Source organism: Podarcis melisellensis, assembly GCF_964234715.1.
Source record: "Podarcis melisellensis genome assembly, chromosome: 16".
In the NCBI taxonomy this organism is placed as follows: Eukaryota; Metazoa; Chordata; class Lepidosauria; order Squamata; family Lacertidae; genus Podarcis; species Podarcis melisellensis.
The window spans coordinates 22,125,163-22,149,102 of NC_138533.1; the positions used below are offsets into that span (position 1 = coordinate 22,125,163).

At 48.5% G+C, this 23,940-nt stretch overlaps 1 protein-coding gene across 1 annotated transcript in view; it reads left to right on the plus strand.

Annotated features, from left to right (window-relative positions):
- The window catches only part of SRRM4 (serine/arginine repetitive matrix 4), a 115,918-nt gene that overhangs the window by 73,536 nt on the left and 18,442 nt on the right, over positions 1-23,940 (plus strand). Inside the window, exons 2-8 of the mRNA XM_081892404.1 lie at positions 6-146; positions 6,248-6,331; positions 7,775-7,849; positions 11,540-11,566; positions 12,536-12,586; positions 17,118-17,216; positions 18,476-18,638. Coding sequence (XP_081748530.1) covers positions 6-146; positions 6,248-6,331; positions 7,775-7,849; positions 11,540-11,566; positions 12,536-12,586; positions 17,118-17,216; positions 18,476-18,638 — 640 coding nt within the window. The remainder of the gene's footprint in view (positions 1-5; positions 147-6,247; positions 6,332-7,774; positions 7,850-11,539; positions 11,567-12,535; positions 12,587-17,117; positions 17,217-18,475; positions 18,639-23,940) is intronic.

Below are 23,940 nucleotides of genomic sequence, written 5' to 3' on the forward strand. Positions count from 1 at the left end.
TCCAGCACTGAGGCACTCAGCTGCCTGCCACTTCCAACAGACAACAAGCACCCGGAGGAGCCATGCCAAACTCAAGAGACCTCTAGCACCAATGGCTGTGTGAGGTTGAAAGACAGCCAGGAGTACGCTAGGCACAAATCATGCAGGTAAGACTCAGGGCCTGAGGCCTCTCCAGATACGGCCCTCTGGGTCACTCCATCTGCCCCTCAGGACTCTCCACAGGCCACAAGGCTTCTCCACAGCCCACACTTGCTTTGTACCTTCCTTGAGTGTTTTTCCCTGACTGGAACGTGTCCTTGAAGTCTGATCGTGCCACTTGCTTGCCTGGGTGGAGGAGAGAACGGGGGCTAGTGTGTGTGGAAACTAAGCCTCCTGTACGCAGGGACGCAGGTGGCGCTGTGGGTTAAACCACAGAGCGTAGGACTTGCCGATCAGAAGGTCGGCGGTTCGAATCCCCACGACGGGGTGAGCTCCTGTTGCTCAGTCCCTGCTCCTGCCAACCTAGCAGTTCAAAAGCACATCTAAGTGCAAGTAGATAAATAGGTACCAGTCCGGTGGGAAGGTAAACAGCGTTTCCGTGCGCTGCTCTCGTTCTCCAGAAGTGGCTTAGTCATGCTGGCCACTTGACCCAGAAGCTGTACGCCGGCTCCCTTGGCCAATAAAGCGAGATGAGCGCCACAACCCCAGAGTCGGCCACGACTGGACCTAATGGTCAGGGGTCCCTTTACCTTTACAAAGGTAGAATTCACATTTGTTGTTGTCACTTAAGAACATAAGAAGAGCTTGCTGGACTAGGCCAAGGGCCCATATAGTCCAGCATCCCGTTCTCACAATGGCCAACCAGATGCCTGTGGGAAACCTGCATGCCGCACATGAGCAGAAGAACATCTCTCCCCCTCCTGTAGCTCCCTGCAACTGGTATTCAGAAGCACTGCTGCCTCCAGCTGTGGAAGCAGAGCATAGCCTCCACCAAGCCTCAAAGCCATTGATAGCCATGTCCTCCATGAATCTGTCTCATCCTTTTCTAAAGCCATACAAGTTGGTGGCCATCGCTCCTTCCTGCAGGAGTGAGTTCCATAGGTTAACGATGTGCTGTGTGAATAAGTCCTTCTTTTTATCTGTCCTGGAACCTCCCAACATTGGCTGCCCATGGGTTCTAGCGTTGCATCTTTGGCCTCTTCCCCTGCCCAACTCTGGCATGTGGCTCCCCTGGCAGATTGCTCAGAAAGGTATGTGATCTCAGGCTGACAAATGTCCCCCCCCCCCGATTTGCTGGAAATCACGCAGGAATCTACCAGCAGATCTCAGCCTACCTTCTGTTTAACCTTTCCATACAGCACACAGGTTATTCAAGGACCCGTAGGAACTAGCTGCCCTGCGGTCAGTGCCCATCTCAGACCCTTTGAAATGGCTGGTGCAAAAGGCTTTTAGAATAGTATTTGCATTTTTTTATTATTTTAGTTTAGCCTTGCTTGGTAATTAGACCCAGGGCTAGCAGCAAAGGAACATGCCTCCTTAAGTCATCCTTTGTTTTCCTGCTTTCTCTGAAATGCTTTCTGCCGCTTCTTCAATAAAACATGGCGAAGTAATGAGAGTTCTGCCTAAAGGGGACCCATTTGCACCCACGTGTTTTCCAAGAGGCTGGCGAGATGGCTGAGTTGCCGACTTCCTCGCAAAGGGCTTTACATCCAAGTCAAGAGAAAGCTGAATGCTTCGGCTTCCCCGTGGTGCAGTCTTTGCCGCAGTCTTTCAGAGCAGCCTGGGTTTTTTATTTTTATTTTAAGATTCTGCATTCCAAGATTGCTTGTCTCTCTTTCGGATATAATAAGCTTGGGTGGCAATTAAGAAGTAGTCCTTGCCATGCATTTAAGGCATTGCGTAGGCTTGGACCTCATGTTTTCAGCACCTGAGTGCAAGCACGTCGGGGAGTTTGAAGAGAGTAAAAATAGAGCCTAAATCACCGTACTGCTTCAAGGCAAACCACCCTAAAGAGAGGCCGTTAGAGCATGCAGCTTCCAGAATTCTTTGAGGGAAGCTGTGACTATTTAAAGTAGAATCACAGTGCTTATTATTATTATTATTATTATTATTATTATTATTATTTATAGCCCGCCCATCTGGCTGGGCTTCCCCAGCAACATAATAAAACATCAAGCATTAAAAACTTCCCAATACAGCCGCCCATAATAAATGCATGGTGTCAAAGTGGCCTTAGTCTCAGTGTTGCCCTTGTAGAACTCAGCAGGGAGGAGGATGGGGACAACAGTAGATTTAGTTGGCTGTGGTCGTCATTGGCTCTGGCGCCACCTACTGTTGGACTCCCTGCCTTCCACCCTGTCACTGGGGACAGTCGTGGAGACCACTCCCACCTCTGCTCCTGCTTCCGCTGTCTGAAGACCAAAGTCTTTCTAACGGATAAAGGAGGATGAAAAAGAGCGTGAGCCCCTCTCCCTCCGCCCCCATCCTTTGTGGCTTCTTTCTGCTATCGACCGGCCTTTGCTCTTTGTCACTTTGAAGGCAGGGGAAAATGAAGCCTGAGGCGAAGCAGATTGTTGTTTAAAAGGGCCCTATTTGCCAAACTGTCCCTGGAATTAAAGCACGTAACTGTTTTGCTTCCAACTGCTGCAGGAAGGTGGGAGGTGGGGCTGCTACAGATGCCCAGATTTCGAGGTTACCGCTGCATCGGCCTGAAGTGCATTGTAGTTGCTTTTCTTAATTAGACTTAGATTGCAATCAGTGAGGTGCAATTAAATCCGCATCAGCTTGAGGAGGCCTCCAAGACAAGACGAAACGCCCAAACCTTCACCAAATAAAGATGAGGGGTGGGCATCAAGTGAGCCTATAAAGCCCTTAACAAAGCCCTTAACAATACCTGCGAGATCGCCTTCCTCCGTAAATTAGGTTAGATGGAGGAGACACAACTCTAATTATGGAAAGACAGCACATTCTTGAATAACAAACATACGCTGAGAGAGAGTTCATTGTCTGTGCCAAGCCTGGTTCCTGGAGAGTGACAATTAAGTTTTGCTGGTAAACGCAAAGATTAGTATGCTTCTCTTTTCTGTGGCTGTCATAGAATCATAAAATTGTAGAATTTGAAGGGACCACAAGGGTCATCTCGTCCAACCCACGACCCTGAGCTTAAGAGTCTCATGCTCTACCAGCTGAGCTATTCAGGATGTTACTTATTCATTCCAGGTCATGTTGTTAGATGGGAGCCTGTTCCAGGGTCACAGATAGTTCATGAGGGGGTATATTTCATTTTAAGCTTACACCAGCCACACAGATGCCATGATCCATAGAAATAAACCACGCGAAAAGCACCAACTTGAACCCATTGTTACCTGTCGGAATTAAAACATTGGAGAAGGTTGCATGGGAGCCATGTCAGGCCCCAGCAGACTTTTACTCCATAGCTTTAAAATAGCAAAAGGTAAAGGTTAAGGACCCCTGGATGGTTAAGTTCAGTCAAAGGTGACTATGGGGTTGCGGCACACCCCTCGCTTTCAGGCCGAGGGAGCCAGCGTTTGTTCACAGACAGCTTTCCGGGTCATGTGGTCAGCATGACTAAACTGCTTCTGGCACAACGGGAAATTGTGATGTGCACAAAAATGCTGTTTATCTTCCCGCCACAGTGGTACCTATTTATCTGCTTGCACTGGTCTGCTTTAGAACTGCTGGGTTGGCAGGAGCTGGGACAGAGCAACGGGAGCTCACTCCGCCGCAGGGATTTGAACCGCCGACCTTAGGCAAGCCTAAGAGGCTCAGTGGTTTAGACCACAGCGCCACCCACATCCCCTCTTTTAAAAATAGCCCCCTGTGCTGTACAGGAGAATCAACACAACCTGTGCTTCCTGTCCTAGTCAAAGCACATATAAATCACCAGCTCGGTCAAGCTGAGGTAGCTGGTCCGCTGCTGAGTTGGTAGAGCACATCGAATCACAGAATTGTAGAGTTGGAAGAGACCATGATGATCATCTAGTAGTCCAACTCCCTGCAATCCAGGAATATGTAACTGACCCATACGGGGATCGAACCTGCAGCCTTGGTGTTATCAGCATGACACTCTAACCAACTGAGCTATCCAGGCTTAAAACACATGTGCTGCCTTTGTGGGCATAAGATGAACCTTGGGAGCATCCAGCACTTCTAAGAGCATCTTTCACGAGGACCGAAGGAAGTAGGTAGGGCTAGACAAAGGAGGCATTCCTGGAATTGTGTTCACGCTTTCCAAGAGCAAATGCTCATCTGCTGATAACACGAGCCTCTTAAAAGGCGGCTTGATCTGAAATAAGGTGACTGAGTTCTTTGTAAAGATAGTCCTTGATGCAGATTATTATTATTTTTAATAGCACATCACACCACTTATTTTTTTTCGAAAAGGTAAAAGGCAGCAGCAGGTGCTGTGAGGATCACTTAACAAATCTTCTTTGGGATCTTTGAAACCCTCGCCAAGAGGGAGATAGTGAAGTGGATCCTTTTAAATAGCAATGGACGGCATGAGAGGGACTGTATGTTCTTGATCAAGAACACAAAGGCTGGCTGCCTTTGCTTGCATCATGTCAATATCTGGGCTCTTTCATGCTGAGTGGCTCGCGGTGACTCATCCTTCATTAATGGCTCTGAACCCTGAAATATTTCAGGGTGCCGCTTAACTGAATCTATCTCTCTCTATATATACAGTGGTACCTCAGGTTACAGATGCCTCAGGTTACATAAGCTTCAGGTTACAGACTCCGCTAACCCAGACATAGTGCTTCAGGTTAAGAACTTTGCTTCAGGATGAGAACAGAAACCGTGCTCCGGCGGCGTGGCGGCAGCAGGAGACCCCATTAGCTAAAGTGGTGCTTCAGGTTAAGAACAGTTTCAGGTTAAGAATGGGCCTCCAGAATGAATTAAGTACTTAACCTGAGGTACCACTGTGTGTGTGTGTGTGTGTGTGTGTGTGTGTGTGTGTGTGTGTGTACAATGAATTCCAATGAATTCAGAAAGGCGCGTAGGCACTTATCAGCACTAGCTAGTTCCAGAGCTGCTTGGATATGGCAAAGTTGACTCATCACCTGCCTTGAGGCCTTGCCTGGGGTCCTTCCTCACACAGAGGACAATGGCATTTTGCTTCTTGGTTGTAGGCTGTTCTGAGCCTTTTAGACAGGGCGAGATTAAAAAAAAAAAAATCTAAATCTAGTACATAAATGAGCCTCTGTTATAGCTGGAACAATCCCCTGTGATTTTTTCAAGGGCTTCTTGCAATTGGCCTTACAATCCCATGGCCCTTGGACTACTGCAATGTGGGGCTGCCCTTGTTCACAATCTTGTGCCTCCAGCTGGTGTAGAACGCAATGACTAGCCTGCATTTGGGGAAGACGACCAATAGCATGGGGGCACCTCTGCAAAAACCTCTGTGCATGGGGAAATGATGGAGGGATGCCAGAGGCCTTCTCCACTCTCACTTCTGCCCTTCCGGCAAGAGCCTGCCGGAGCCTTGGATAAGGTGACCAAACCTCCATCAGTTCCACACCACCATGTCCCAGCCTTGGGATTGCAGCCTAAATCTCCTGTTTATGTAATTGATTGCTATTTAATAAACATTGCCAAGTCTCTTTTAAAAATAAATTAGGCGGATGCCCGTACTTTGCAACCATTATCCTATGCAAATTAAAGTCTGATTAATTTATTTTAAAACATATTTACTGAGAGGAGCCAAATGTATAAATCTATTATAGAGTTGTTAACCTCGATAAATATGTCTTAAATAACTTGGTGCCAAGCCAGTTAACATACAGTAACTCTCTCATTAGATCTGCAATAAATCCCTGGAGGAGACAGTTAATTTCAAGCATGGCTAAATTACCCGGAACATGGCAATTAAACATTCACCCTACGTTATAGATCTCCCGCAAGACCCCACCCTTCACAGGAAACCGTACTTTGGGGATCAGAACTGTCAAGATGTTGACAGATGGCCGTGATTGACACATGAGAACATGAGAGCATAAGACGAGCCTGTCGGATCAGGCCAGAGACCTGTCTAGTCCAGCCTGTTCTCACAGTGGCCGACCAGATACCTGTAGGAAGCCTGCAGTCTGGACACGAACGCAACAACACTTGCGATTCCCAGCAACTGGTTTTCAGAGGCACATTGTACTACAGTCTCTGACAGTGGGGACAGAACACAGCCATCATGGCTAGTAGTCATCATGCAAACTTGATATCTTCTCTCTCTCTCTTTCCCTTCCTCTATCCAAAGCCCATCCTGTACTGAGGAATTCACACCACCTCCTACCAAGGGGAAGAAGAAAAAGAAGAAATCTACGCGGAAGAAGAGAAGGAGGTGAGTGGAAATCCATCACTGGCTTCTTTCTGCACCAGCGTCAGGCAGCCGAGGAACCAACCCCCACGGCAGGTTGCCAGGAATGGATAAGACAATGAAAAGTCCTTACTGTTATGTATTGAAGTTCTCACCCTGGCCACCAGGAGTATCGTGTATATACCGTATTTTTCGCTCTATAGGACGCACCCAATCATAGGACGCACCTTGTTTTAGAGGGGGAGAACAAGTAAAAAAAATCTCCCCCTCTCTGCTCAGCGCCCCTTCAGCAAAGCGGCAGGAGAAACGGAGCCCCTTCCATTTCTCCTCCCGCTTCGCTGAAGGGGCGCTGCACAGCTCTCCCTCTCCCACATTGCCTTTGCCTTCAGTGAAGGCAACCTGAAGCCTCTGGCTCTGGAGGCTTCAGGCGTTGGAAGTTCCCGCTGCGCTTCAGGTTCCTTTCGCTGAAGCCTGGAGAGCAGGACTATCCTGGCTTCAGCGAAAGGAGAGGGGAAAGGAAAGGCTTCAGAGAAAGGAGCAGCCTTCCCGCTGCTCCCCGAGCTTGTGGGACTGGCGGCAGGGGGAAGCCCGGGTTTCCCCTACCCCCAGCCCCAAAGCACAGGTCGGGGAGCAGCGGAAAGGCTGCGCACACAGGCAAGAGGGGGAAGATAATCCTCCCCTCTCCATAGACTGTGCTCCCTGTAACCCCATCGCCCGAATTCAGCTGCCGGCCTTCTAACTGGCAAACCCAAGACTAAACCGGAAGTGGTTTAGTCCTGCTGGCCACATGACCCACAAAGCTGTGGACAAACACCGGCTGCCTCGGCCTGAAAGTGAGATGAGCGCCACAACCCCAGAGTCGCCTTTGACTGGACTTCACCGTCCAGGGGTCCTTGACCTTTCTTTACCTTTACCTGCCCCCTGCAAGTCTGCACACATACACCCCTGTGATTTAGGAAGAAATAATAAACCATGTTGCTGCGTTCAAACATCTGGGTTGGCCCCGAAAGCAGGGAAAGGTGTCGAGGTCCTTTCATCCGCACAGCTAGCAGCAATGGGCTTGACTTCTCGGCAAAATGAGTGGTGGAGCTTCATGCTCCAGCACCGTGGAGCGGAGAGCAGGCGGGGGCGGGGCTGGCGTGCGTCCCAGGGGCGTGGCACATGTCCTGGGGGTGTGGCATGCCGCCTGTGGGGGCGTGGCGCCCAGCACGGGCGGGGAGGCAGCAGCGATGGCACCCCACTGGTATCGTGCTGCCTGGGGCGGTGTGCTCCCCCCGCACTCCTCTTCCTCTGCCAGTGGCCCTCCCTTAGCTCAGTCAGCAGAGCGTGAGACTCTAAACCTCAGGGTTGTGGGTTTGAGCCCCACATTGGGCAAAAGATTCCTGTGTTTCAGGGGGGTTGGACTAGATGACCCTCAGGGGGTCCCTTCCAACCCTACAATTCTGTGATTCTGTGACTTCTCCCTAGGTCTCCGTCCTGCAGCCCCTCCCCACTGAAGAAGAAGAAGAAAAAGAAGAGCTCGAAGAAAAGAAAAAGAAACAGGCAAGTCTTTCTTCTGCTGTGCTCCCACCCCTGAATGCCTATGCCCCTTCCGACCTTCAGGAGGAGGGGGGGTTGTGGGATCACGACCCCGCCAACACTCGCTCTCGCGAGGCTGGCGTCAGCCTCGCGGGAGACAGGGATTCCCTCAATTAGCATACCCTGTGGCGCCAGCCAATCGGCTGGCGGCAGGGGCGGGGCTTCGTAGGGCCACTTAAGGTCAGGGCAGCCCCTGGCTCGCCCCCTTTCTTCCCTGGAGACGACGCGGTTTCCCACCCACCCGCCCTTTAGGTTTTGCCACTGACCTTGCTATGGGCTTCGGCTGGTCGCCGCAAGGGGCCTGGTAGGAGTTTTTCCATTTGGCTAATTGGCTGGTTTGGTGAGCCACTTGGTTTTTTCGCCTACCTCGTAGCAAATCGTCACAACTCCCTCGGTTTTGGCGGTAGGCATTGGCCGGGGTATTATCATGCAGATGAGGCTGGGGGGGAGGAACGCCATCACCTCCCCCAATGCTTGAAGGGTAGTTCGTTAAAGGACTCCGAGGGGCGACGCCTCGTCCGAAACCTACGGAGGCTAGGGCCTAAAGCGCGCCCCCGAGCGGTAACCCCTCGGGGAGCGCCTAGGGATATGCATCTCGGGTGGCTCCCCCTGTTGGTGTTTAACCCTTCCCGGTCAGACCGGATAGTCGGTTAGGGCCAATGCCTAAAGCCAATACCCTTCTTTCCTGTAATCAATAAAGTTGTGGCCATTTTCGCCCATTAACCTAAAAACTCTGTGTCCGTTGTCTTCATTTATTCCACCTGTGGGGGGGAGGGAATAGCCACACAACCAAATTTCCTCCTACTCAAGAGGATTCCACTGTTCCAGTGGTTCCAGATTTGGGGAGAGATGTTATTGGTCCTTCTGCTCACCATTGCCTGCTCGCTTGCCTCCTACCCCTGGGCCCAATCCCCACTGGGGCCAGGAGGGAAAGGCAGGGGAGGTTGGTCATTTAGGGTGGACCTCTGGGGATGTTCAGGGTGGCAGGAGAGGATATGTTGCTAATTAATATCCTTCCTAACTTCCGCTGGCAAGCTCCTTTACAGTGGTACCTCGGGTTAAGAACTTAATTCATTCTGGAGGTCCGTTCTTAACCTGAAACGTTTCTTAACCTGGGGCCTCCCGCTGCCGCTGCACGATTTCTGTTCTCATCCTGAAGCAAAGTTCTTAACCCGAGGCACTATTTCTGGGTTAGCAGAGTCTGTAACCTGAAGCGTCTGTAAACTGAAGCATCTGTAACCCGAGGTACCACTGTACTTAAAAAAGTGCATTCCCCTTTACACAGCAGAAAACTAGTTGCAAACTCGTTGGAGTTTCTTAAGACAATACGGAATTCAATCTGGCTTCTCCAAATTGCAATGTGTTCTAATATTTTCCTGGTAAGACCCCTGGAATCCTGCCTAAAAGAATAAAGACACCACAGTCTTATTCATAAGCAATAAAAAGCAAGTTTAGTCACAATCAGGCAGAGCACAGTGTGATCCCTGAAGGCAGGCTTAGGGCTTAAAGTTACAAGCATATACAGTGGTACCTTGGGTTACAGACGCTTCAAGTTACAGACGCTTCAGGTTACAGACTCTGCTAACCCAGAAATAGTACCTTGGGTTAAGAACTTTGCTTCAGGATGAGAACAGAAATCGAGCAGCAGCGGGAAGCCCCATTAGCTAAAGTGGTGCTTCAGGTTAAGAACAGTTTCAGGTTAAGAACAGACTTCTGGAACGAATTAAGTTCTTAACCCGAGGTACCACTGTACAAACAGGTTTACCCCATATGTGGGTTGACCTAGCAACTGCAGTTAGCAGTCCGGCAGTTCACAGGATGAAAGGGAGATGGAAAAGGGAGAGAATGGCAGCATGCCTTGGCCTTTTACCAGGTCTGGAAAGGTCGCGCCCACCCATTAGTCACATGCAAGGAAAGATGCTCCAGGCCAGGAGGAGGAACAGGAAGTTTTGACTGGCTGGACCAAACATTCCCTTGCATGTCCACTCTAGGAAAACAAGGAATGTTGTACTTGACTGCTTTCAGTGGATTACATCCCACAGGACCATCCCACCAACCTCAGCCAGACACCCCCACACACACGCATCTATCTTCTTGCTTTCTCTGCTGTCCAGAGGGTGATGGAGCTGCCTGGCAGCTTCCTCTGCCTTAGCCTTAAAACGGGAACCCAACTGAATCTCTCTATTGTCCCTAGGTTTGGCAAACTTTTATAAGTCGCCAGGAACGGTCATAGAGCCAAGATAAAATATGAGCTGCCTTGCTTGGTTCATTTTTTTCTTTTTTTAAAAATTAGTATGATTTGCAAATATTGCAAACAAAACATCAAGCTAAAATACATCATGGAAAAGTCATAAGCTTGAGAGGAGTAAAAATACATTTTTAAAAGAACTTAAAAACTAATGAATAGCATAAAATATATTCCATGCTGGGATGCAAGTTTTGTATTGATACAAAATAAATTGTTATAGGTTTGGGGGAGACCCTCTTTCCTAAACCTTAGATATTAATAAATGGTAAGAGTTTGATGATTTGGGATGTAAAGGGAGAAATGCAAGCTGCAGAGGAATGGGCTAGCCTATGCAAAATGACCTGGCCAAGCTAGGGCCAGGAAGAAACAATACAGGGCCCTTGAGGGCCATTAGCAATGTGGGGGAAGTCCCTCTTTGCCCTGAGGTGTGAACAGATACTGCGGATTTGGAAGGTTGCCAGGATAACTGGGTGTGAGGTGACAGAAAAAGAGAGTTTCTAAGCAAGGTGTTCTGCAGGGAAGAAGAAAGGAGAAGAAGGAATGGGATCCATCTTGGGCAGGCTGGCTGCTTGCTGGCTGGGAGAGAGGCCTTGGACTCCAAGGCTACACTGCTGTGGGGTACAAGCCCCTCTTGAAATAAGCATGCTATAAGATCGGGACTCCCTCCATGCAGACCGAAGGTGTAAATCGGGGAATAAACCTTATTTCTTAAAGCTACAGCGGTCTCTGCTGTGTCTCAGTTCTCCAAAGGAACACAGATCCTGGGTGAGTTCCCGGAACCTCATGGCCTCTTGCCACTGCTTGGCAGAGAAAGGGGGCGGCCCCCAACTTTTGTAACACTATTAAGTATTCATAAATAGAGATAAAGTCATATTTAGGAGGAAAGTGCCAACCATGAGATCAAGTTCCTTCCAAAGTTTCCCACTTCCCCCAGCGTAAGACAAAGCCACATATTTGGTAAGTTAAAAATTGGTTTACTTACAAACTCTCCAAAGGTCTTGTTCATGTGCTATTCCATACATCTGCACAGGCAGCAAAACTTAGCTTAGTTACAAAGTGGTAAAAGTTCCTAAATTATTAGTATAGGAACACAAGAGTGACTGATGAGAGCCATGCGGCTGAACTGGAGCAACCAGCTCAAACTTCTTCACAAGTTCAGCTTCTTAAGTCGACTGGTAAGGCTTGGTAACTTTCTGCCTCCGAGGGTGAGAGGAAGTGACCTCAGCTAAGCCGGGCAGGATAGCTTACTCTATTCCATTAACCCTTTCAAGAATTAATTAGGCCTAAGTATGTTGGTTATCTGAGGTTGGTTTTCCCACAAAATGTTTGCTGATTCTGCCAGTGATGCTCTTGCCTGGTTTAATAATTTTTATTTTAATATTAATATTTTGCATTTTATGTTCCAGGTTTTCTTCAAAGAAGAGGAGACACAGGTAAGGATAGTGAGGGCTTTGGGGGGAAAAACTTGCCTAAACTGTCTGGAATAATTCTAGAATCACAGGCTGAACCAGCTCACCAGTGGTCAGTGGAAGTTAACCATTTTGGTTCAACCAGATCTAATGGAGAAGGCCCCTAGTTGCTGATCCTAGTTTCAGCATTCTTCCATTGCTCCTGCCAAAGGACCATTTTGGGTAATGATCTGATGCCACGTCATGTTAGCTTTTGTAAGAAATTCATCTTTAATGTGGCAGAACCCGCACTTTGGAACTCCCTGTGCATTGACATTGGGCTAAAAACGTTTTTGTTTAGATAAGCCCACTCAAAACAGTGTTTCCCCAGTGTTTTAATGCCTTTTTTTAATTCACCACTTGTTTCAGGGGTTTTTTTAATGTTCCAAATCATGGGTAGGCAAACTAAGGCCCGGGGGCTGGATCCGGCCCAATCGCCTTCTAAATCTGGCCCACGGATGGTCCGGGAATCAGCATGTTTTTACATGAGTAGAATGTGTGCTTTTATTCAAAATGCATCTCTGGGTTATTTGTGGGGCCTGCCTGGTGTTTTTACATGAGTAGAATGTGTGCTTTTATTTAAAATGCATTTCTGGGTTATTTGTGGGTCATAGGAATTTGTTCATTTTTATTTTTATTTTCAAAATATAGTCTGGCCCCCAACAAGGTTTGAGGGACAGTAGACCAGCCCCCTCCTGAAAATGTTTGCTGACCCCTGTTCCAAATAGTTGTTTTTAATTGTTCTTATTGCTAATTTTATGGGTTTTTTTGAGGGGGGATGTTTATCATCAATGGTATATAAATTGTGTGAAATAAAAATAAATAAATAAACGAGCACGGTGGCGCTCCTACAGGTTTACATGCCCCCGTTGAACTTTTACCAGCTCTGTAAATCGAATGGTCAGTTGCCCGTTCATTAGCTTATACTCTTTTCCCCCCCACCCTCTTATTTAGTTCCCCAAGCCCCAAAGGCAAAAGGAAGGAAGGAAGAAAACACAAGAAACAGTAAGTGGAGGCAGTCGCTATGAATGCACCAGCGTTCGTGATTGATTTGCGCATGCATGCAAATTGGTGCGTACATTGGTGGGTGGGTGTCATTGGCTCAAGTAAGCTCTTAGGCTAAAAAAAAAAAAAAGGAGAAGTAGTCATGTTGTCCCAAAAGAAAAAAAGAAAAATCCATATTATAGCAACAAAGTCATACCTCGGGTTGCGAACGTGATCCGTGCGGGAGGCACGTTCACAAACCGCAGCATTTGCAGCCTGAAGCGCCGCGTGGTGCGATTCGACACTTCTGCACATGCGTGTGGTGTCATTTTCGTGGTAAAGGCTGTTCTCCAACTGGAGCGCTCGCAGGCCAGTGTTTCCCAGTTGTCAGTGTTGATACTACATTTTTAAAGATTTGCCTTGAGACAGTCTTTAAACTTCTTTTGTTGACCACCAGCATTACGCTTTCCATTTTAAAGCTCGGAATAGAGTAGTTGCTTTGGAAGACGATCATCAGGCATCCGCACAACATGACCAGTCCAACGAAGTTGATGTTGAAGAATCATTGCTTCAACACTGGTGATCTTTGCTTCTTCCAGTACACTGGTATAAGTTCGCCTGTCTTCCCAAGTGACGTGTAAAATTTTTCGGAGACTCCGTTGATGGAATCTTTCAAGGAGTTGGAGATGGCGTTTATAAGTGTTAATAGCAGAGGATGGAGCTGAACTGCTTCTCTCTCAAAGGCAATGCCACTGCCACCTGCCGGCTTGGTTCAATGACTTTGTGGGTGTGTGGCCCCCAGGGCCGTCTTAAGCATAGGCAGCACCATGGTGCAAAGCTCCCTCCTCCCCCCCCCCATTTCCCAGAGTTTTTTTAGGGAGGACGGTGCTGCTGGTGGGTCTGGAGGAGGTGGGCAGTGGCTGAAGGGCGGCTCTTTCGGTGGGGAAGAGGTGGAGACTGGATGCAGTGGCTCCTGGCTCAGCTGGCCACTTCGTGCCACAGTGGCCACAGCAGACAGAGGCTCCGGGCGCGGCCCTGCTTCAGTGCAGCATGGCGGAGGCAGGCGAAGGTGGCAAGCTGATGCCGGGAGGCACCGCGTCCAGCCTCTGCCTCTTCCCTGGTGCCCTCCAGAACTTGGTGCCTTGGCGCCCTGAGCCACTAGCCTCTATGGGTAAGACGCCCCTGGTGGCCCCCACAATTACCGTATTTTTCACTCCATAAGACGCACTTTTTCCCTCCTAAAAAGTAAGGGGAAATATGTGTGCGTCTTATGGAGCGAGTGCAGGGGGGAGGCAGGCAGGAAAAGCCCCCAAGAGCCACACACACACACTCCACGCAGCTCATGAAAAGCCTGTATGCATCCCAGGCTCTGCTCAGTGCTCCCTTTAAATAATATTCTTTTTCTTGAATCCCCCCTCTAAAAACTAGGTGCGCCTTATGGTCAGGTGTGCCTTATGGAGCGAAAAATAGGGTATATTACCGTATTGGCCTGAATATAAGCCACACTTTCCCCCCAAATTCTGAAAAGTTAAAATGCAGCTTATATTCGTGACCTTACGGTATGCAGCCAGGAGCATGGGGCAAACAGTGCCAGGAGCATGTCAAAGCAGCTCCCGCCCCGTGCGTAGATCCTTCGTCCTCTCTCCCAAGGCAGGAAGGGAGAGAGCGAGGAAGGGGAAAAGCTGCCAGCAACGCAGCGTGGCTCTCCCCCCCCCCCCACCCGGTCCAGTATGCAGCCTGGAGCAGCGAGGAAGGGAGTGGCTTATATTCAGGTATGTTTTCCTTTCACTACTCCAATTTTAAAGGTCCGGCTTATATTTGGGTGCGGCTTATATTCGTGCCAATAGGGTACACCCACAGCCCCCTGGAGTTGGCTCCTATAGCTGTGTGACCGCGCTGGGCTCCTTCAGGAGGAAAAGCAGACCGAAAAATGGTTTTATTTGGTTCACAAAACTTATATACCGCTTACTTGACAGATGACCGCTAAAGCACTGGGGAATTTCAGTCTTCCCCTGGAGAATATGGGGCAAAGTGGCCAACTCCATTTCTGTGAACTTTGGGTACAACTGTGGATCCAGCTGTCATATTGTTTGACATTATTTAAATATTGAAGGAATCGATAGGCTTATTCTGTTCAACATTCCTCTTTCAACCCATTCCTTGCTCATCAATACGAACTAACAGCAGGGTCTCGTTCAACATTAAGTGAGATGAAAAGGAGAGGAGATATGAGAGCTATCTTCAAATATCTGGAGGGCTGTCACATGGGAGATGTGTTTTCTGCTGCTCTGGTGGGTAGCACCCAAACCATAGGTTTCAAATGACAAGGAGATTCTGACAAAACATTAAGAAGAATTTTCTGGTGGTAAGAGCTGTTCAGCGGTGGAATTCTTTTATTGCAATTGCAGGGGTTGTGTCAGAGCAAGTCCCTCTCTGACAGCAGACACAGAGAGACAAGGGGAAGGAATTGAGGAAGGGGAAAGAAGCAGTTAGCCGCAGGAATGTGAACATTGTACACACAGAGACACAGGGAGAAAGAACACAGAGGCTAAGCTCAGATAGTGACACAGACACGGGAAGGCAGGGAGTGCCATCTCCCAAATCTCGTAGAATCATGAGATTAGCCGAGAAGCGCGAAATTAACAGGAAGAGAAAGTGGGGGTTTTCCTGTTGGGGGAGAAGGGGGAGGAGCTAAGTTCTGGCAACGCTTTCCTCAGAGGATGACTGAATTAGCTGAGCTCCGACTGGGGCTTTGTAATGGGCAATAAATCTGAAATAATCAACTACCAGAGTTGTCTCATGTGCGTGTGGGAGAGACCCCAAGCCTGACAGTGTGGGAGAGATCCCAATAGCCCTTGAAGGGCTCTACAACTCTACAGTTCTATTCTACAAAATCTTTTGGAAAAGATTTTTTTCAGGGGGGGGGGAATGGGTATAGATAGATATAGATATTGTCCACAAGAAAGTAAGAAAAAGTCAGCGCTCTCCAACAGCGACAATGCGGCTTCACTCCGTGAAAGAAGCGGTCGATTCAAAGCACCGCGCCGCTCACCCCACGTCGCTCCGGATTCCCGTTGCCGGGTCTCCCCGCGAGTAGGGGGCGCAAAAGGTGCCAGCCGAATCCCAAGTTCACAGGCTTCTTCCGCCTGTGATTTCTGGGGGTCTCCGCCGTGGCGGTCAGACCCTATTTCTCACGGAGCGGGTTCCTCACGATCGGAGGAATTCCGCCATTGCTGGAGGCGCCAACCCGGAAGTTGTAGATAGATAGATGATGATAGATAGATAGATAGATAGATAGATAGATAGATAGATAGATAGATAGATAGATGATAGATAGATATAGATAGATAGATGATAGATAGATAGATAGATAGATAGATAGATAGATAGATAGATAGATGATAGATAGATAGATAGATAGAAGATGATAGATGATAGATAGACATAGATAGATAGATAGATAGATAGATAGATAGATAGATAGATAGATAGGTAGATGATAGATAGATAGATAGATAGATAGATGATAGATAGATGATAGATAGATAGATAGATATAGATAGATAGATGATAGATAGATAGATGATAGATAGATAGATAGATAGATAGATGATAGATAGATAGATATAGATAGATAGATAGATAGATAGATAGATAGATAGATAGATAGATAGATAGATAGATAGATAGATAGATGATAGATAGATAGATAGATATAGATGATAGATAGATGATAGATAGAAGATGATAGATGATAGATAGATAGAGCGCTAAAACCACTTCCCAGAGGTGTTTTCAATCAAATCCCTTTCTTCCCACAATTTTGCTGCCTCTAAAAATTGTGGAACAGCTTCAGCAGAAATTCCCCTTGCAGGGGTCAAGTATGGAGGCTCGCACCAAATTCTCAATTGGTCAAACATTGTTCAGTACAGGACAGAGTTCTAAGCGTCTGCCAGAGAATTTCCCCTAGGACACACACTATATGGCCAAATATACATCTTTTTGCCACCCCACCCCAGCACCACATCATCTCGCATACAACCACAGTCCTTGAAAACACTTACTCAACCCAATTTTTTTACTGTACATATTAGAACCGTCCTTGTACCTTATAAGGAGTTGTTTTCCAATTTACTTCAGCGTTCTGCCATTAGGTTCCTCCTTAGCTAGTTCTTACAAGTTTGCAGTAAGGTCGGATTCTTGCGTACATGACACTGGGCTCATTGATAAACCAATTTGACATGAATTCCATGTCACAGCCTTCCGTAAACAGATGCCATCCAGATGTTGTTGGAATATAACTCCCATGGGCCCCAGCCAGCAGGGCCAGTGGTCAAGGACGGGGTGAATTGTAGTCTGGCAACCAGGTTGGGAAGGCCATTGCAGAGGCTTTCGGAAAGCTGTTTTCATATAGCCCTACGACTGATGAGCTGGCATTTGCCAGCTGTATTTTCTGGCTACATCTCCCAGCGCTCCATGGACCTTTCAAAGACGGCTTCCACCTGCAGGTGAATGTTAAGGTGTCCTGTTTTTCTGTCTTCTTTTTCAAAAGCTCTCGCAGTCAGTCACAGAAATCCCAACGCCACCGCCATCGCCGCTGCCGCTCTGGCTCAGAGAGCACCAATTCCCTCACAGAGAGCTGTGGAAGCAGGTAAGAATCTTACCTGGGAATAGTAATAATAATAATAATAATAATAATAATAATACTGTAATAATATAATATTTATACCCCACCCATCTGGCTGGGTGTCCCCAGCCGCTCTGGGCGGCTTCCAACAAAACACTAAAATACAATAACCTATTAAATATTAAAAGCTTTCCTAAACAGGGCTGCCTTCAGATGTCTTCTAAAAGTTTGGTAGTTATTTTTCTCTTTGACATCTGATGGGAGGGTGTTCCACAGGGCGGGTGCCACTACTGAGAAGGCCCTCTGCCTGGTTCCCTGTAACTTGGCTTCTCGTAGTGAGGGAAGCGCCAGAAGGCCCTCGGAGCTGGACCTAATGGTCAGGGTCTTATACAATTCAGCAACACTTCCCAGTAGGTCTTGTCCCTATGGAGCAGTTGCCAGGACTGAAGGTCCCTGCTGTTATGTTCTGAGTTGAATAGGATCCCAAATCCAGCAGTCTGATTGGTCCTAGAACAACAGGATTCAGAATGCAGCAGTCTGATTGGTCCTAAAACAATAGGATCCAGAATGCAGCAGTCTGATTGGTCCACAGGAGCCACCCAATCCAGCTCCAGGTGGAAGTGAATCCGCAACCTGATTGGCCTGCAGGAGAATCCTGGAATTAGCCAATCACATGGGGCCCACTGTGTAAATAATGTATATAATGCAGACATTCTGGGGGATCTTCCATTCCTCCTCACCACTATGAGCTGAATAAAGAGTATGAAATCCACTCTCAACTCCGAGTTTATTTCACCTGCTTTCCACCCCTTCAAAGGTTCCTTCTCTCCCAGAGGTTTCCCAAGCAGTCTCAAACTGTGTCTGCTCACCTCTAGCCTCTGTTCTGCCCTCCTCGTTATTTTGCATGTTCTGGGAGACCAGCAGGAGGGGAGCTTGTCGCAGCAGGAAAGGGAGACTCCTTGGACTCTTCAGCAGTCTCTTGACACACACACAAACACACCCACACACCCACCCTCTGCTTCAGCCTCTGAGTCTGAACTGCTCCCTGTCACAGGCTCCTCCTGCTCACTAAACCCTGTTGCCCCTTCGGCATCCGGCACCTCCTCCCAATCTTCTCCCTTTGACCTCTCCTCAGTGTCCCACCACCAATCCCCTGGCTCTGAACCTTCCTCCGATGGAGGTTCCCTCGGGGGTTCCCTGGCTAGCGCCTCCCACAATTCTTCTTCGTCCTGATGCTATGAGGCATCTTCCTAAGTAGGAGCCACCCCCCTTTGTCCCTCCAGGCCGGGAGCCAGATCACGGGAGGAAGGCCGCAAAGCAAGATGGAAACACTCCCGGCACTCTTTGAAGAGCCTTCGAAAGCCCGATGGCACTACAGAGCTGACCACCACTCCTTTCCCCGGCTGCACCCCCCAGAACGACGGCTTGCTTCCCTCCACGGAAGCTGTAAGTATCCCCCTATCTGCTTTGCCCCTTGGTTTAAGGCCCCAAGGATCCGTTATGCAATGTTTATGACTCAATTACAGGCATGTTATACTAAAAGTCGGTTTGAAAGCTCGATGCATTATTAACGGCGTGGCTCTCTGATGTATGGAGAGCGTGCCGTTTTTTGCACAGAGGGTGGGGAGAAAGGGAGGGCAGAGGATGGGATGGGGGGGGGGAAGACGAGAGATTGCTTAGGCTGTAGCCCATGAATAATACAGGGGAGACATTTACCAAGGCAGTGGCCTCCAGCGATGATATTTCACACGGGTGTCTCTGTAGCATGCCTCTTCCGCTCCGTGGATTTGCTGCCTCTTGCACCCAGGCGGTTCGGTCCTCGGAGGCACGCGAGATTAAACCTGTTTTTAAAAAAGCAACATTTGCATTGAATCGGGTGGGAGCGGAGGTGCAAGGGTGGCGAGAGACGAAGGGGGATGCTGGAGGACTCTCGGCAAACAGGCCCCGTGGCTGCTCCCATGGATGCTAATAGACGCCTTGCGAGCATCAGAGGAGAAAATGGGCAGCCGGCTCCCGGGGGCATTTTTCCTCTGAACGCACAGACGTAACAGGGCTGGCTTGGGCACAGCAATCGCTGTGAGCTCAAGGCCGGGTTTGTTTGTGCTCAAGGCCTGCCTGGATGCATCTACTTCTAGCACCAAGGCTTGCCTTTCCTCCACCTCCAAGCCAGACAGAGGAGCTGCCACGCAGTGTTAATTTACTGTGCCTGCTTTTTTGCTAGGATCCCTTTTTTTTATATAAAGCAAGCAAACAAGCATTCCTGTGTAGGTGTTAGAGCAGGAATGGGGAACCCTTTTCAGCCAAGGGCCATGTTTCCTTCTTGGCTACGCTCCAGGGGCCACATGGGTGGGGCCAGGTGTAAAAGCAGGCGGAGCAATGGATGTAAATTTCAGTAGGCTGGTTTCTAGCCACACACTCACACAAAGCCCTCTTCCGTCCTCCAACCAAGTAAGTGAGAGGCATTATCAGACACAAATCCAGCCAGGGATGATGAGTACTTGTGGGTGTGTTGATGCAGAGCTAGTGAGGGGTATTGTTAAGGTTCCAAGGGGTTGCTCGAGACCAAGCAGGCAAATGCCTCCCTGCTCGGCTGTAAAGCCTTGCTTTTGATGCCAAAATAAACTTTATCTGTCCAGAGCGCCACTCTCCCGTGGCTGGCTCATTCACTGGCAGAATCTGTGAGTGGGCGGTCCCTAAACCTTCCCCAGCAGAGTAGTTTCTTGACACCCAGTCTGCGCCGCCCCTCTTGGCATGGAAGCTTACTGCGCAAGGAGGGCCTGGGTAACGGAGGACCTCTTTCCTCCCCGCTTTGCCCAGGCAAGGTGTCCTGGCACCGCCTCGCCTCCTCCGAGCCCTGAAGTTCCTCTCCACTGGAGACGTGGTTACTGTCCTCTGCTGAGGAAGAGCAGCTTCCCAAGATCTTTGGGGGCTCTCCGTAATCCATCTGGCTTTTCCCCTCTCCCCCCTGAGCCGATGGCAGTTCCCTCACATCCGTGGTCTATGAAGAAGGGTGTGGTCCAGGGGGAGTCTCAAGGGCCAGGTGAGAGAGGTCTGGACAGCTGCATTTGGACCCCAACATCCTGAGACCCCCACTTCCCTAAATCAGAGCATTCAAGTGGATGTGTAGGGAATCTTCATGGCCTCACACTCACTTTGGTTAGTGCATACTCTCAAAAATGTAGTGAGTGTGTGTGTAGCATTTCAAACAAATATTGTTGCCCTATGTCAGGGCTGGCCCGTGACATTCTGCTGCCTGAGGCAAAGGGCGAGACTACCCAATGGCAGGGCCCAAAGTGGCTCACATTAACAAGACAGACGGGGACAGAGACAGAGAGAGGTGGGCCCTGCGCTCAGGCATAGAAACTAAAAAGACTCAGAAGTAGGGATGTAGGAGCGTTGCAACAAAACCAGAAATGAGAGCAGAAATTGGTGGTGTTTCCTTATTTGTTCCATGTCTGTCTTGGAAATCGATCCAGCAAAAACAATCAGTATTCATTGTTGTTGTTGCTTTGAGTCTGCAAATGATACAATGGCAAAGTAACTTACGGAATGTATGTGACTGATTTTGTACATTGCATACGTAATTTTGCCACTGGGGACAACAGACAAATAGCATGGGTTTTAGCAGAATATGAACTGCAGCAAAATGGAAACTGTGCTGTGTGTGAAATCTGATCTGGGCACTCCTGCCTCCTATGTGTAGAAGTTTCTCTGCAGTAGCTTCTCATAGGTAGGTTTACAAGCAGACCTTTGTACTTTGAAAGAGATGCTAAAAGAAGGAAGCTGTGTTGCATGAAAAGCACAGCCTTCTGTTTTAGTTGTTGTGTGCTGGAGACAGGGGAGGAATTTGATTCAGCTTGCAAATAAAGGTGAATCTGCAATAGGAGAACTGAAATGCAGCCAACCTTCAGAATTTGCGCCTCTCTGAATTTTGCAAAGCCAAGTTCTCCAGTCAAGTGATGTGTACAAAAAGGTATACTGATGGTGCAAACCACACTTGGTGTGCAGGTCTGGTGACCTCACTTCAGAAAAGGATATTCTAGAGTTGGGACAGGTTCGGAAACGGGCAACTCAGATGATCGAGGAGGTGGAGTGACTCCTCTTTGAGGAGAGGTTGAGATGTAAGGGATTTCTTCGTTTAGAGCAAAGTAAAGGGACCCCTGACCATTAGGTCCAGTCGTAACTGACTCTGGGGTTGCAGTGCTCATCTCGCTTTATTGGCCGAGGGAGCTGGCGTACAGCTTCCGGGTCATGTAGCCATCATGACTAAGCCGCTTCTGGCGAACCAGAGCAGCGCACGGAAACGCCGTTTACCTTCCCACCAGAGTGGTACCTATTTATCTACTTGTACTTTGGCATGCTTTCAAACTGCTAGGTTGGCAGGAGCAGGGACCGAGCAACAGGAGCTCACCCCATCGTGGGGATTCGAACCGCCAACCTTCCGTTCAGCAAGCCCTAGGCTCTGTGGTTTAACCCGCAGCGCCACCCGTGTCGTTTAGAGTACAGGCGAGTAAAAGTTGACATGATAGAAGTTTCTAAATGATGCATGATATGGAGAAATAGAGAAAAGTCTCTCATAATACTAGGAGTCACGGGCATCCGCTGAAGCTGAATGTTGGAAGGTTTGGGACAGGTAGAAGAAATTATATCAGTGGTGGTCACCAACTTGGATGGCTTCAAAAGAGGATTTGATAAATTAATGGAGGAGAAGGCTATCAAAAGCTACTAGCCGTGGTGCCTACGCTCTGCCTCCATGGTCACAGGGAGAAATGCTTCTGAATACCAGCTGCTGGAAACCAAAGGAAGGGAGAGTTGCTCTCATGCTTGAATCTGCTTGCAGACTTCTCAAGAGGCATCTGGCTGCCCACTGGGAGAACACGATGCTGGTCTAGATGGCCCATTGGCCAGATTCAACAAGCTCTTCTCATTATTTTATGTTCATATGTTCATATCCTGGGATAAAGTGTTCGTTAAAAATTATCTATCTATTTTGCAGTAACACACAAAAATTCAATGCTTTAGGGGGAAATTGTTTTCTTGGGGGGGGGGAGTATATATTATGCAAAATTGCATTTAAAAAAATGAGCATATTAGGATAAATGTGGCCTTAAATGTTGGTGAATTTTCATGAGGATTTTTTTCTTTTTAATGCAAGCTGATGTGGAGAACTGAAGATTGGGAAAACGAGAAATTGAAAGAGACAGAGTCACCCACTCCTATTTATGACTCACTCTGAACGTTTAACATAGTTAACATATTGAGTAGCAGTTGAAAGAGGGGTCACCCACCTCTTTCAGTTAATGAGCAGATTTGGATTTTTGAGCAAGTGCCTTGGGTGCCATCCCTTCTGGTCACTTCCTTTCCTAAATGAGCCCCACACACAAGGCCACTTTCTCCTCCCGAGAGAGATAGAAAGGGAGGGAGGGAGAGCACAAACCGCTTTTTCCAGTGGATCTTTGTAAACGTCAGATCCAATAGAATCACCGTATATTTCGCTCTATAAGATGCACTTTTCCCCCTCCAAAAATTAAAGCAAATTGAGGCTCCATGGCTTCAGCAATAGCAACACGAAGCCTCCAAAGCGCAGTGGGAGCGCTCCCGTCGCTCTCCAGAGGCTTCGCGTTGCTTTTGCTAAGCCAGGAGAGCGCTCGGGAGGCTTCGAACCCTCTCGCTCTCCAGGCTTCGGGTTCCTTTCGCTGAAGCCAGGAGAGCAAGACACTCTCAGTTTCAGCGAAAGGAACCTGAAGCCTCCGGAGCGAGGCAGGAACTCCAGCTGCGCTCCGGAGGCTTCACGTTGCTTTTGCTGAAGCCTGGAGATCAAGAGGGGTCGGTTCACACCAATCCCTCTTGCTCTCCTGGCTTCGCTTCACTGGAGAGGCACTGCGCAGCTTTCCCTCTCTGCGCAGCGCCCCTTCAGCGAAGCGGGAGGAGAAATGGAAGGGGCTCTGTTTCTCCTGCCGCTTCGCTGAATGGGCGCTACGCAGAGAGGGAGATAATTTTTTTTCTTGTTCTCCCCTTCTTAAACAAGGTGCGTCCTATGGTCGGGTGTGTCCTATAGAGCGAAAAATACGGTAAGCTGAGCATCAAAGGAGAGAAAGGCTACCATCCTCCCCACTCTATGACCAAGGGTTGTCTGTTCCTAAGGGTAGCCTGAGAGGAAAACTATGGAGATAGTTGCTGTTGCTATACTTTGTCTGAACACTCATTGTTAAGCATTATTATTCCACTGCCCATTAAATTTAATCAAGATGCCTCCTGGGGAGCTTGATAGCAAAAGCACTAATTGAGTTAAATTTTTTTATATAAAAAAAAACACAATTAAACTTGAGCTGCAGCAGGGGAAAGTTCAGATCTAGGTCTGGACTGGGGAAAGTTGACATGACACCCTCTAGATACTTTGGGAACTCTATTGAGCCCCAGGCAGCATGACCAATGTTCAGGGGTGATGGGAGTTGTAGTCCACAGTATTGGAAGGCTAACCCTGATCTAGACAGCTTTGGCATTCCAGCACACTGACATGGCTTACTGTTGTCGACATGTGGCCTACAAGCCCCGCACAGTTGCCTAGCAACAGCAGGCGCTGGGAAACCACCCATCGCTATGAATTTCCCACAGTGCTTTGGAACGGCTGATGCAGCCTTCCTCTGGAACATTGTGGGAACTTAAAATTGCAGGTGGCTTCTCAAGATTCTGAATAAGTCTCTGGCCAGATTAGCAGATGGAGAAGGCTCTTCGCCATACAGGAGGT